General features: G+C 54.5%; 1 protein-coding gene across 3 annotated transcripts in view; it reads left to right on the top strand.

Annotated features, from left to right (window-relative positions):
- The first annotated feature begins 5,143 nt into the window (after positions 1–5,143).
- Positions 5,144–14,029, top strand: part of GAS7 (growth arrest specific 7) — a 255,175-nt gene continuing 246,289 nt past the window's right edge. For all 3 annotated transcript variants that reach the window (XM_050919753.1, XM_050919752.1, XM_050919751.1), the window contains exon 1: positions 5,144–5,326. In XM_050919753.1, the coding sequence (XP_050775710.1) occupies positions 5,144–5,326 (183 nt within the window). The remainder of the gene's footprint in view (positions 5,327–14,029) is intronic.

Here is a 14,029-nt window from a genome sequence, read left to right as displayed (position 1 = left end):
CAGAGTCTGTGCAGGCTGAGCTGTGATTGGGGCATTCCTGCAACCCAGTGAATCTCTGCTGCTGCAACAGCTTGAAGGGGGGTGGAAAATGGGCTGGGACATCAACCCAGGCAGCCGTCCGGCTTCTCTAACCTGTTCGTGGGGCTGGTCCATCTTCTGCCAGCCACAACATAAGAGAGGAGAAAGGGTGGGGACTGATGAGGAGCTGTGACAGTTCTCAAGGTGCTCAGGACTAGGAGTCACTTGTCCTTTGAGCAGATGCAGGGCTGCAGAATTTTGCCTAGCAATATACCTACAGTGGTGGTGCTCATGCCTCATGGCCATAGCCCCTCCCTTGGTTATATAAGGTGGTGACCCGCCCATCAGTTCCTTCTTACCACATATGGATGGAGTTGGACCTGTGTGTGGACATAACCTCACATGCTCTCACTACTTTAGTGTTTTTTTTCTAGTTGGCTAAGTTAGTAATACCTTTAGTCTTAATGTCGGTTTTATTTAGCTAGGAATTCCCTGTGGTGCCCTCACCAGGGTTCAAACACTGTCCATCATCAGGGAGGGAGTGAACCCAAACAACGATCCCCACATGCAGTGCAAGTTGTGCTTGAGTGAGGCCCATGTCAAGGAGTGGCCTCCGACCTGTAGCTTGTTCAGGATTTAAGTGGCTCAGGATCTTCACCTAAAACAGCACCTGCTCCAACAGGCCTTGCGGCCTGCTTTGGCACCGAGGCCCATGTCGGATAGGAGGTTGCCATCAGGTTCCAAGACTGCTGCCACCTCGCGCTCCGGAGCAGGCGCCTCTCCAAAGAGATGGAGGAGCCGTTCCCTATTGAGTGCACCAAGATCACATAAGACCAACTGAGTTGGCTCCAGATCTGTGGACTTTCTCTTGCCTCTCTCAGGAAGAGCATGGACCGGCACAAGTTAGTGCTGGCACTCGGAAGGGCATAGGTGGCTCTAACCACTCCCTGGTGTAGTAGTAGGATTTTGTCTATATTTTGTATAACTTAGAATGAAGGATAAATAATAATAAGATAATAATGTAGCATGTATTAAATGTACTGATATATGATTTGACCATATCCTGCCAGCCACCCTTTTTGGATAGCAGAAAGGAATGGCCTAATAGGCCATTGGTAGAGATGCATCAGCCAGAATCTCTTTGTGTCTGGACTGATTTCAAGGCAGTAACAGACCTTTGAGGTCATCACTCTGTTATAGGCTTAGCATTTTAAAATAAGTAAAAGAATGCCACGATTGTTTTTCTTCTGCATTGCAATTTGATGTTCCTGTTCAAAATGTTCTGTGTAAATTAATTCTGTTTTGTGTGTGAATGAGGAATGGGTGTTAAGAGATAAGTGAGAAGGCCATCGCTGAACCAGATGTTCTAGGGAGCGCTGGAGACAGATGCAAGGGTGCCAGGAGGCTGCAACATGTCCCTATTGAAATATCAGAGGAAGGCAGATTGACGACTCTAAAGATGAGACAGGCACCTATTAATGGGGACAAAACAGCAGTGATCAAAACCAGCCTGGGATAACTTCCTGAGAGACTTGATGAAAGAACAAGATAAAGGATGAGGATAATTTAAGGAAACAAATACTCGTCAAACAACAATTGATTTTCCTTCATTGGGACCAATGAGTTTTGCACCATCATACTGTAATCACTGTATAAACAGGGTGCCTTGCCATGAAACATTGAGTTTGTCCTGCCAAGACTTCCCTGGAGCATCGTGTCGTGACCGACAGAACCTGGCTTCTACCTACCCGTAATCAACCTAGCTGGCCACTACATTGATCTGGACTCTGGACTGGTAACTATAACATTGACTGGCAGGACAGTGCGTGTGTGCGGTATGATGGAATGCATATACTAATTGTTATATCTTCAATAAACATGGTATATTGCCTGCCTTTTCCCTGAGAAAGATCCCGTGTGTTTCTTATAAGTGTAACTTTTTGGTGGAGAATTGCAAAAAGGGGAAGACATGCACTGTGATTGTTGAAAATACTGCTAAATATTGCTAAATATTTACGTATAAAGTGATTGATCATTCAGGGGTGCACACTCCTGGTCGTAGAAGTGCCAGGCATTCCCCCTCTACACAGAGACCATGGAGTCACTCCTAGACACTCCCACCTCTGAGACTCCTCCCCCCACATCCTGGAGTCACTCTCAGCTCCTCCGATACATCCCATCATCCTCCCTCCCCCACAAAGCATGGTGTCACTCCTAGCCACCCCCCACCCCTAAGACACACCCTCACAAACACACTCTGGACTCATTCTCAGCCACCCCCGAGACAACCTTCCCCACTACACACACCGGGAGTCACCCACAGCTACCCTGATACATCCCATCACTCCCCCGCACACATAGCATGGTGTCACTCCCAGCCACCCCCACCGCAGAGATCCCTCCCTTACAAACACTCTGAAGTCACTCTCAGCACCCCCGATACATCCCATCACTTCCTCCCCTCTGCCACACGCACTGTGGTGTCACACTCCCCCCACACCTTGGAGTCACAGCCATCCCCACCCGAGATATTCCTCCCCCCCGCACACACACCGTGGAGTCACTCCTGATACATCCCATGACCCCCTCCCTCCTGCCACACATGCCATGGTGTCATTCTCAGCTGCTACCCCCTCCCTCACCTTGGAGTCACAACCATCCCCACTGGAGACACTCCTTTCCCCTTCCCACACCATGGAGTCACTTTCAGCCACCCCTAATACATCCCTTCACCTCCTACCACAGACCATAGAGTCACTCACAGCTAACCCCAACACCCCCTCTCCCCCACACACCTTGGAGACACAGCCATCCTTATCCCCAAGACACCTCCTCCACACCCCATGGAGTCACTCTCATCACCCCTATACATCTCATATGCCCCCTCTACACACACACTCTCAGCCACTCCCACCCTCCTGAGATACCCTCCCCCTTCTCACACACACACTTTGGACTCATTCTCAGCCACCCCAGAGAGAACTCCTACACACTCCCCCCACAACCTTCGAGGGAGTCACCCACGGCTACCCCGATACATCCCATCGTCCCTCCGTGGTGTCATTCCCAACCCCCTTCACCCTCCCCCGCACATAGCAGGAGACACTCACACCGACCCCCAATAGAGCCCATCACCTCCCCACACACACCCTGCGGGAGTCACTCGCAACTACCCCCAATACAGCTCATCACCCCTCCACGCACACACCGTGAGAGTCATCTATGGCTACCCCCGCTGCAGCCCATCACCCCCTCACACACACACCACGGGAGTCACTCATTGCCACCCCCGACACAGCTCATCACCTGCCCCCCACACACACCCCGCGGGAGTCACTCAGTCTACCTCCAATACAGCCCATCACCACACACACACACACACCCTGCGGGAGTCACTCACCGCTACCCCCGATACAGCCCATCACCCCCCCGGGCACATGCCATGGGAGTCACCCACGGCTACCCCTGATACAGCCCATCACCCCCCCACACACCGCAGAAGTCACTCACCGCTTCCCCCGATACAGCCCATCACCCCCCCACCCCCCATGGGAGTCACTCAGTCTACCTCCGATACAGCCCATCACCCTGCGGGAGTCACCCACAGTTATCCCCGAAACAGCCCATCTCCCCGCACCCCGCTACACACACACGCGGGAGTCACCCACGGCCACCCCTGATACAGCCCATCACCCCCCCACACACACACACACCGCGGGAGTCACTCACGGTTACCCCCAATACAGCCCATCATCCCCCCCCCACACACCGCGGGAGTCACCCACGGCTACCCCCTCCCCCCCTACCGCGAGACTCATCCACGGCTACCCCGATACAGCCCATCACCCCCCCACAGACACACACCACGAGACTCATCCACGGCTGCCCCTGATACAGCCCATCACCCCTCCACCGCCACACACACCCTGCGGGAGTCACCCACTGCTACGCCGATACAGCCCATCACCCCCTCACGCACACACCGCGAGACTCATCCACTGCTACCCCCGATACAGCCCATCACCCCCCCCACAGACACACACCACGAGACTCATCCACGGCTGCCCCTGATACAGCCCATCACCCCTCCACCGCCACACACACCCTGCGGGAGTCACCCACTGCTACGCCGATACAGCCCATCACCCCCTCACGCACACACCGCGAGACTCATCCACTGCTACCCCCGATACAGCCCATCAGCCCCACCCCACAGACACCATGGGAGTCACTCATGCCTACCCCAATACAGTCATCACCCCCTCCTCCCCCACACATCACGGGAGTCACCCACGGCTGCCCCTGATAGAGCCCATCACCCCCACCCCACAGACACCATGGGAGTCACTCATGCCTACCCCAATACAGTCATCACCCCCTCCTCCCCCACACATCACGGGAGTCACCCACGGCTACCCCCGATACAGCCCATCACCCCCCCCCCCCACAGACACCACGAGACTCATCCACGGTTGCCCCTGATACAGCCCATCACCCCTCCACCGCCACACACCCCGCGGGAGTCATCCACTGCTACCCCCGATACAGCCCATCACCCCCCCCACGCACACACAGCGAGACTCATCCACGGCTGCCCCCGATACAGCCCATCATCCCCACCCCCCGCGGGAGTCACCCACAGCTACCCCGATACAGCCCATCACCCCGCCCCCACGCACACACAGCGAGACTCATCCACGGCTGCCCCCGATACAGCCCATCATCCCCACCCCACACACCCCGCGGGAGTCACCCACGGCTACCCCGATACAGCCCATCACCCCCCCCCCCACACACACTCCGCGGGAGTCACCCACAGCTACCCCGATACAGCCCATCACCCCCCCACGCACGCACACACACACTCCGCGAGAGTCACCCACGGCTACCCCGATACAGCCCATCACCCCCCCCACACACACTCCGCGGGAGTCACCCACGGCTGCCCCCGATACAGCCCATCACCCCCCCGTTGTCACTCCCAGCCACCCCGACTCGCAGCCGAGTCTCTGCCCCTCCCGCAGGCGGGGCAGGGCCGGCGGGCGGGGGGCGCGGCCCGGGGGCGGCTCGCGCTCGCTCCGCACAGCCAGCGCCGACCGGGCGGGCGGGAGCTCCGCGGCGCAGCATGTCGGGCTCGCGCTGCCAGACGCTTTACCCCTTCTCCGGGGAGCGGCACCGGCAGGGGCTGCGCTTCGCCGCCGGGGAGCTGCTCACCCTGCTGCAGGTGCCGGACGGCGGCTGGTGGGAAGGGCAGAAGGAGGACGGGCTGCGCGGCTGGTTCCCGGCGAGCTACGTGCAGCTGCTGGAGGTAGGAGCCCGGCGGCACCGAGTGCCTGGCGCGGGAGGCTCGGGCCGCGGGGGAGTGCGGGGCAGGAGGCGATTGTGGGGAAGGGGCTCCGGAGAGGAGTGCGGGGTTTGGGGAGCAGGGGGAGGTGCAGGGTTGGGGATCAGGAGAGGAGTGCGGGGTTTGGGGAGCAGGAGGAGGTGCAGGGTTGGGGAGCAGGAGAGGAGTGCGGGGTTTGGGGAGCAGGGAGAGGTGCAGAGTTGGGGCTCCGAAGAGGAGTGCGGGGTTTGGGGAGCAGGGGGAGGTGCAGGGTTGGGGATCAGGAGAGGAGTGCGGGGTTTGGGGAGCAGGGGGAGGTGCAGGGTTGGGGATCAGGAGAGGAGTGCGGGGTTTGGGGAGCAGGGGGAGGTGCAGGGTTGGGGATCAGGAGAGGAGTGCGGGGTTTGGGGAGCAGGAGGAGGTGCAGGGTTGGGGAGCAGGAGAGGAGTGCGGGGTTTGGGGAGCAGGGGGAGGTGCAGGGTTGGGGAGCAGGAGAGGAGTGCGGGGTTTGGGGAGCAGGGGGAGGTGCAGGGTTGGGGATCAGGAGAGGAGTGCGGGGTTTGGGGAGCAGGGGGAGGTGCAGGGTTGGGGATCAGGAGAGGAGTGCGGGGTTTGGGGAGCAGGGGGAGGTGCAGGGTTGGGGCTCCGGAGAGGAGTGCGGGGTTTGGGGAGCAGGGGGAGGTGCAGGGTTGGGGATCAGGAGAGGAGTGCGGGGTTTGGGGAGCAGGGGGAGGTGCAGGGTTGGGGATCAGGAGAGGAGTGCCGGGTTAGTAGGGGAAGGGGCTCCGGAGAGGAGTGCAGGGTTTGGGGAGCAGGGAGAGGTGCAGAGTTGGGGCTCAGGAGAGGAGTGTGGGGTTTGGGGAGCAGGGGGAGGTGCAGGGTTGGGGCTCAGGAGAGGAGTGTGGGGTTTGGGGAGCAGGGAGAGGTGCAGAGTTGGGGCTCAGGAGAGGAGTGCGGGGTTTGGGGAGCAGGGGGAGGTGCAGGGTTGGGGATCAGGAGAGGAGTGCGGGATTAGTAGGAGAAGGGATCAGGACAGGAGTGCAGGGTTTGGGGAGTAAGGGGAGGTGCAGGGGTGAGGGGAAGGGGATCAGGAAAGGAGTGCAAGGTTGGAGGAGTACAGAGTTTGGGGAGCAGAGAGAAGTGTGGGGTTTGGGGGAAGGGAATCAGGAGAGGAGTGCAGGGTTTGTGGATCAGAAGTGAAGTGCAGGGTTGGGGTGAACGGGATGAGGAGAGGAGTGTGGAGTTGGGGGGAAGGGGGATCAGGAGGGGAGTGCAGGGTTGGGGGAGTGTGGGGTTTGGGGATCAGGGGAGGAGTACAGGGTTTGGGGAGCAGGGGGAAATGCAGGGTTGGGGGGAAGGGGATCAAGAGAGGAGTGCAGGGTTGGAGGAGTGTGAGGTTTGGTGAGCAGGAGGGAGTGTGGGGTTTGGGGATGAGGGGAGGAGTGCAGGGTTTGGGGAGCAGGGGGAAATGCAGGGTTGGGGGGAAGGGGATCAAGAGAGGAGTGCAGGGTTGGGGGAGTATGAGGTTTGGTGAGCAGGAGGGAGTGTGGGGTTTGGGGATGAGGGGAGGAGTGCAGGGTTTGGGGAGCAGGGGGAAATGCAGGGTTGAGGGGAAGGGGATCAGGGGAGGAGTGCAAGGTTGGAGGAGTGCGGGGTTTGGAGAGCAAGGGGATGTGTGGGGTTGAGGGGAAGGGGATCAGGAGAGGAGTGCGGGGTTATGGGGGAAGGAGATACTTGAACATCCACCTAGGCACTAGAAGGGAAGGGCTGCACAAGTGGGGCCCTGTGATGGAGCGTACATGAAAAACGCTAGGTGCTGTATGAAACTCTGCAGGTGGCTAGCTCAAGATTGAGCTGTTGCCCTCCCCAGACCCTCTGGGCATTTGCCACTGGCTCTGCTCACACTCCCTAACCTGTATGCAGGGCTGAGCCCTGGCAGAGCAGTGTTGCCAGTTGAGGCTCAGCCCTTCCCAGCACTGGGGGAGAGAGGACGCCTGGTGTTAAGGCTCATGTTAAAGTTGCTAATCACCAGTTGTGTGTTTGTTAATATCACTTTTCACAGCTAGTCCTGGCAAATTAAGACGTGGGATGGGGTGGGGACTGAGGCAGCGGGGGGCAGGGAAGATGGATGCAGGGCTCGGGGAGGCAGCAGAGGCCAGGTGCAATGGACAGGGGGCCTCGGCTACCACATGGTTGGGGGGTGAGGATTGGCGGCTGGGGGTCAGTACCTGCTGCTGTGTGGTCAGGGCTGAGGATTGGCATCTACTGCCATGTGGCTGGGAGTTGGCATCCAGGGTTGGCACTCGGGGTCCACATTTGCTGCCGCGTGACTGTGGAAGGGGTAAGTATTGGTGTCCAGGGCCAACACCCGCTGGATCCCGGGGTTGGCACCTGCTGCCATGTGACCAGAGCCAGGGACTGGCACCAGTGGCCAGCACCCATAGGAGCTCAGCGTTGACATCCAGGAGCAGTGTCCAGTGTCAATGGCCAACGCTAGGGATCGGAGTGCGTGGCCGGGGGTTGGCACCTGGGGCCAGCAACCACTACCAGGGATGGTGCTTGAGGTCCACACCTGTTGCTGTGCAGCCAAGGCTAGGGGTCAGAATCCAGAGCCAGCACCCGCCGGAGCCTGAGGCCAGGGATCTGCACCCAGGGCAGGCAGCCGGTGTTGGGGAGCTGCACTCGGGGCTGGCAGCTGCTGGAGCCCAAGGCCAGCACCCAGGATCAGCGACCATGGCTGAGGTTTGGAGTGTGCTGCTGGAGATCAGCACCTGGGGACGGTGGCTGCCACCGGGATTGGGGGTTGGCGCCATAGGCGAGAACCAGGGATTGGAGCCTGCGGCTGCGCTGCCAGGGGTTGGAGCCTGAAGACCCATGGCTGAAGGCCAGGGCTGCGAGGCCAAAGAAGAGCTAGGGGTCAGTGCCCGAGAGCCTTCTGTTGGCGCCTGAAGCCCCATGGCTGGAGCCCTGGTCTGCAGCCTGGCTCCCTAAGTCCCCACCACCCAACCACACCAGGGCTAAAGCGTGAGCCCCACTAAGTCGCCCTTCATCCCAGGTAGAGAACTCACCTTTCTCCTTCAGCGTTGTTCCCCGCCTGTCTCCAGAGACAATGCAGGGCAGCGCATCCAGGAGCAACAGGGAGGGAGGGAGAGGGGCTGATGCTTTGCATGCTGCATGGCAGCCGGGACACCCCCTGGTGGCTGCATGCAAGAAATGCTCATTCTTTTAAAACCGTTTCACCTTTGGTATGTTCCACACCTTGCTGAAGTCATTAGTTGCAGCCACTGTGCAATGCAATGATATCACGATACCCCAGTAATACAGTGCTGGGAGCTCACCATGGGCATTTGTTTAACTCACGTCTGCAGTAAAGCTGTGTTTCACAGTGCTCTGTATGAGACCTTTCCTCCTGGGTTAGGGAGCCTTACAGTTGCATCTGCTTCATAAGTATGTACCCCTCAGTGGTGAGCTTGCTCGCATCCAGATCCATGCCATCTGGTCAGACCTGATTTGCCCTGGGTTCATGATTGTGTTATATAGAGTCTTGGTGTCCATGTGACCTCCTGCTTGGTTAGAAATGTGTGTCTCTTTTCCTGGCTGGTGCTGCATATACTAATAATGACAGCCTGCCACTAACACAAGAACTCTTTGGTGAATGGAAACACCCCCTTGATAGCAGGTATTTCCATCTTTGTCACTGACATTGACGTTTGCTTCCACCACCCCAGATCCAAGCTGTCTTCAGGGCTGTCCAGTTTCAGATTTTAGTCCTACACTGAAAACCAGCCTCAAGTACACCTCACTACCAAGCACTCATGTTATCTGATTTGCAATAGCTAAAGAGCTGCTGAGAAATTCTGAGAGTTGTGTGTCTGTGTGGTGTGGTGCTGTAAATACAGGAGCTGAGTTGTGTGGCCACATGTGATCCTGGGAAGCTCCCTCCTTTACCCACGGCCCTGGTGTAGGGGGTGAGCTGAGGGCAGAAAAAGGCTTGACCCTATGGACCATTCTCATTTATCCCAAGTACTGTAGTGGCCCCTTTGAAGGGTGTGGAGGCGATGTACAATGCTTGGGTTGTGCTGTGATATGTCCCCAGGAGCTGTCACCTGTTGTGTAGGATTGTTTTCTAGGAAGTATTCCCTTCAGAGCCGAATAGTGATGTGGTTAGGAGTATAGATCAGCTTCTCTATGAGGAGAAATTAATAAAAGTGGGACTTTTCAGCTTGGAAAAGAGATGACTAATGGGGGGATATGTTAGAGGTCTATAAAATCATGAGTGGTATAGCGAAAGTAAATAAGGAAGTGTTATTTTCTCCTCCTCATTATACAAGAACAAGGGGTCACCAAATGAAATTAGTAGGTAACAGGTTTAAAACAAACACAGGAAAGTATTTTTTCGTGCAACATATTGTCAACCTCTGGAATACCTTGCCAAAGGGCGTTGTGAAGGCCAATACTATATAACGGGGTTCAAAAGGGAGCATGATAGATTCATGGAAGATAGGTCCCTTTATGGCTATTAGCCAGGATGGGCAGGAATAGTGTCCCTAGCCTCTGTTTGCCAGAAGCTGGGATTGGGTGACAGGGAATGGATCACTTGATGATAACCTGCCTGTTCATTCCCTTTGGGGCACCTGCCATTGTCCACTGTCAGAGGACAGGATACTGGGCTTGATGGACCTTTGGTCTGACCCAGTATGGCCATTCTTATGTTCTTACATCCTTGAGGTAGCGGAGTGTCTCCTGCTTGTGTGTGTTTTATACAGGGTGGAAGACATTTACACAATAGCAGTATTTCAAAGGGCTTGTTTAACAGTACATTTCAGTGTCTGCTTTTCTGATTTGTGTTTAGCCAGAAATCCCTTATATAAGAAGCAGCAGCAGCATATGCAAATTCTGCTTCACTGAAAATTGTCAGCACTTTTTATAGGCACTATCATCTCCCCTAGCTGCAAATCTTTGCGTGGAGCTGAATGTGTGTTCCAACAATGCTGGAGATGGCTTGGGAAGCTGCCTTGGCCAGCAGCCAGCTCTGGACCAAGAATTTCCCCATTATTTTGCCTTCATTGGATGGCACTTTCACATACTGATGTAAAAAGCAATATAAGGCACTTGTAAGGCCTCTGCGACCTGTTTGTCAGCTGTCTAAGGGGCACACACTTCTCCATGTTGGCACTTTCAGAGGGAAGTAATAGCACAAAGAATTTCTGTGTGGAGTGGAAAGTGCAGTGGTTATATGGCTCCATCCCTGCCTTTTGCCACTCCATATCCATCTTATTGCCCTCTGCAGCCTCAACATACTGGCTGAGTTGCAGGTGGCCAAGGAAAAGGACGTGGGAGACAGCTTCTGCCCGTGACATATGACTTAGTTACCGAAGAGTTTAAGACTTATGTAGGATCCTAAGGAACGATGCATGCTGTGCCTGGAGTCTCTGGTGCTTTGGGCAGTAGTAACTCTCATCACGATGTTTTCAATCCAGGGGCTGAAAACACCTTACTGTCAGGGATGTCAGCCATTGCAGTGTGACTGGGGAGTTTATGGTGGGCACAGGCCAGCTGAAATGTATGGCCCTGAGCCTTGACAAGAATTGCAGTCTGTCCGTGGGCTGGCTGCAGCAGGAAGTAGAAGGGAAGAGCACAGGGCCCCACTGGTTTTTCTTCTGACCTCTTTTATCAAAGACAGAGAGAGGATGCAGGTCTGAGGAGAATATATTCAAAAGTGCCTCATTGACGTGGGAGCCTGACTCCCACTGGCTTCCAGTGAGTCCCAGGCTACTAAGCACCTAAGTCACTTCTGAAAATGGGTCTTGGGCTCCCAAGTCACTCAGGTGCTTTTGAAAATGTGCTAAGCAACTGTCTGCATGTGCATTGAAGCAAAGCCAACAGGAAGCGGGGTGGCACAGGGGAGGTGTATCTCAGGGGTGGCACGGGGTGGGTGGCACAGGGGAGGTATGTGGCAGTGTGACATGGGGGAGGAGTATCTCAGGGAGGGCCACCTGGCCACAGGCAGTGGCAGGAGATATGTTCTGTCTCCTCCCCTTGCTGACAGGCTGGGGCTGGAGGAGCAGATTGTCCTTTCCTGAGTCTCTCCTGCAGACTGAGGTTACAGACAGGCCAGTAGCTGGGCCTGGCAGTGCCATGCTGTGCTGACTGGTTGCAGGGAGCCACTTGCCCTGCATTCCTGCTGGTCTCTGTGCAGGGCAGGAGCTGGGCTATCCCAGCTGCCCTCCTGCTCTTCCAGAATTAGGGCTCTGCAAAAGGTCAGAGAGTGCTTGCAGTCTGCCTGGCTGTCTTCTGCCTCTCCTTGGCTGCTGGGATTGCTGTTTTCTCCCCTTCTCCGTTGGCTGAGGGAGGAGGCTTGCCTGTCAACAGCATGGGGCTCTGTGGTAGAGCCCATGGGGCAAGCTACAGCTGCTCACGGAGTTATTTTGGGGAAGTTCTCTGGCCTGTGCTGTGGAGGAGGTGGGACTAGTTGCTCACAGTGCTCCCTTCTGGCCTTAGAATCTATAATTGTTATTGGGTGAAGGAAAGCTCCCTCTGTTGCAGTCATGAGAAAGGGTTGGAGGTGAATGGGAGTATATGTAGGCTGGACTAACTGTAAGACTGCCTTCGCTATGCAGTGTGACTTTGGAGAATTTGGGAGACCCAGGCTTGTGTGCAGTTCTGGGCAGCTACCTTGTGTCCTGCGCTGTGCTCTGGTACTCAGCTTGTTTTTACTGATCATGTGGGAAGCTAATGATCCCCTGCCAGTTCAAGCACCGCAACATTCACTTCTTGTGTTAAAGCACAGGCAAGCCAGAGCACAATATATCGGAGTAATGTGGGAGCGGCTGGGCGTGTTGAGGGTGACTCCCAGTGCTTTCAGGAATACAGCACAGCAAACCTTTGCATGATAGCATGGGTGAGGTCTAATAAGGATTTGTAAGTGGCCAGTGACAACTCATTGCCGTTTTTGCAATGGCATTCTTGGATTTAACTGGAGATTTTATAGTATATAAATCAGAGCTATTGAAGTGTGATAGAAATACTAGCATACAGCAGCCTCCCAGACATGTAGTGGGTATGCTGCAGATCCCAGGAAAACGTGCAAGGGTTTGTTTAGAGGAAGCTGTAGTTAAGATTGCACAAGCATGTCCATTGTGATGGCTCTTTCCCCAATATTTTTAACTTTAATCTTTCAGTCTGAAACTTCGCACATTCTGCACATTGAGCTCAAACCAATCAGAGGCTCTCATGTTCAAAGACAGTGGGGAAAATGCTGTTTTGCCATTACAAAAACAGTTTTTGCTCCATATTTTTAAGGGTCTAAGGCCCCAGTAGAACATGACAGACACGTGACATTTGTACAGTTATGGTTCCCATGTCATAGATGTGGCTAGCACTGGCCTGGTGAAAATTGGTACTGGCCACTGACCCATTGACTTTGCATGCATGTGCCTATGTACTCCGGGTGAACAGATCCATGAACAAATATGAAGGGGCTCCTACATGCTGGGTGAAGGTCTCTTTGGGAGACTGCTTACTCCTTCTGTACGAGGTGAGAGCTCTGCAGGAGCCTGGATTTGTGTGTGCAGAGCTTATGCAGGTGACAGTAAACTACCACTCTGTTGCAAATAGTTACACACGATGGAATTTATTTCTTTATTCACTTTTGTAAACACATTAGGAAACTCCATCAAAAAACTACATGAACATTAAGATTGCAAAGTGATGCACTTGAAAGTCCGGAAATGGCAAAGATCACTTCTGCAGCCTCAATTCTGCCACTTGTGTGTATGTAATAGGATTAGGGTGCACTCTTTAAATAACTTGATCAGAGACTATTTTCCGACCAGATTGACCTATCTCACTCACAAGGAGTTTGCATAGCAATGAGGCTGGGGTCCAGAAGAATATTGCATCATTCAGAAAGGGTCAGGGAATGAGAGAAGATTCCATTCGGCTGTTGCCTCATTCAGTGCAGTAGGCTGGTGGTATATGGTGGCTACACATTGGACAATAAGTGTCCAGATACACATTTAAAACCTGCTTCAGTCCCTGAGCTCTGTCTCTCTTGTGCACTGAATGAGGCAGAAGGAACTAGTATGTGGTCATGCAATTCAGGACTGTATCATGCACATATACAGAGTGGCATGGGCGACTCTAATGCTGGCCTGTCTTAACTTTGAGTGCCTGAATTTGCAACTTTAACATTTATTGCATCTAGCTATCTATATGTGTAGCACCCTAATCCACCCAATTACCTCCTTTAGTGCCCATCTCCTTACTGGTTCTGATGGACAGGGCTGGGTTCATCTGGATCCCACCTCCAGTTCAGCAGAGTGTAATTTCCTTATTTTCTTCCCATATGAACTTATTTGGTGGTACCTCCACCCCCCTTGCTCCTTTCTGGCAGGGTCTTCGGGGCGGGTTGGAAGAAAAATTCTAACTGCAGGCTACCCCCTGCTTTCTTGCCACATAGTTAGAGACTCCCAAGAAATAACACCAACGCATACAATATATTCAATAGAGTAATTATTAAAAATGGGTTGTAAATATAACAACAGGGTAAAACACAACTCTCAGGGTCACCGCTGCCCACAGTGTTAACACCCATGAATTTCCCCAGTCACGTGATCTGAGATAGCGAGAGTAAATTTCAGTATCCCATTGATATGCATCCTTGGAGGGACCCTTGATTGACCTGTG

This window comes from Gopherus flavomarginatus, chromosome 12 (assembly GCF_025201925.1).
Source record: "Gopherus flavomarginatus isolate rGopFla2 chromosome 12, rGopFla2.mat.asm, whole genome shotgun sequence".
NCBI classification, from domain to species: domain Eukaryota; kingdom Metazoa; phylum Chordata; order Testudines; family Testudinidae; genus Gopherus; species Gopherus flavomarginatus.
The sequence above is the reverse complement of the archived record's forward strand: the minus strand, read 5'-3'. Positions and strand labels throughout refer to the sequence as shown.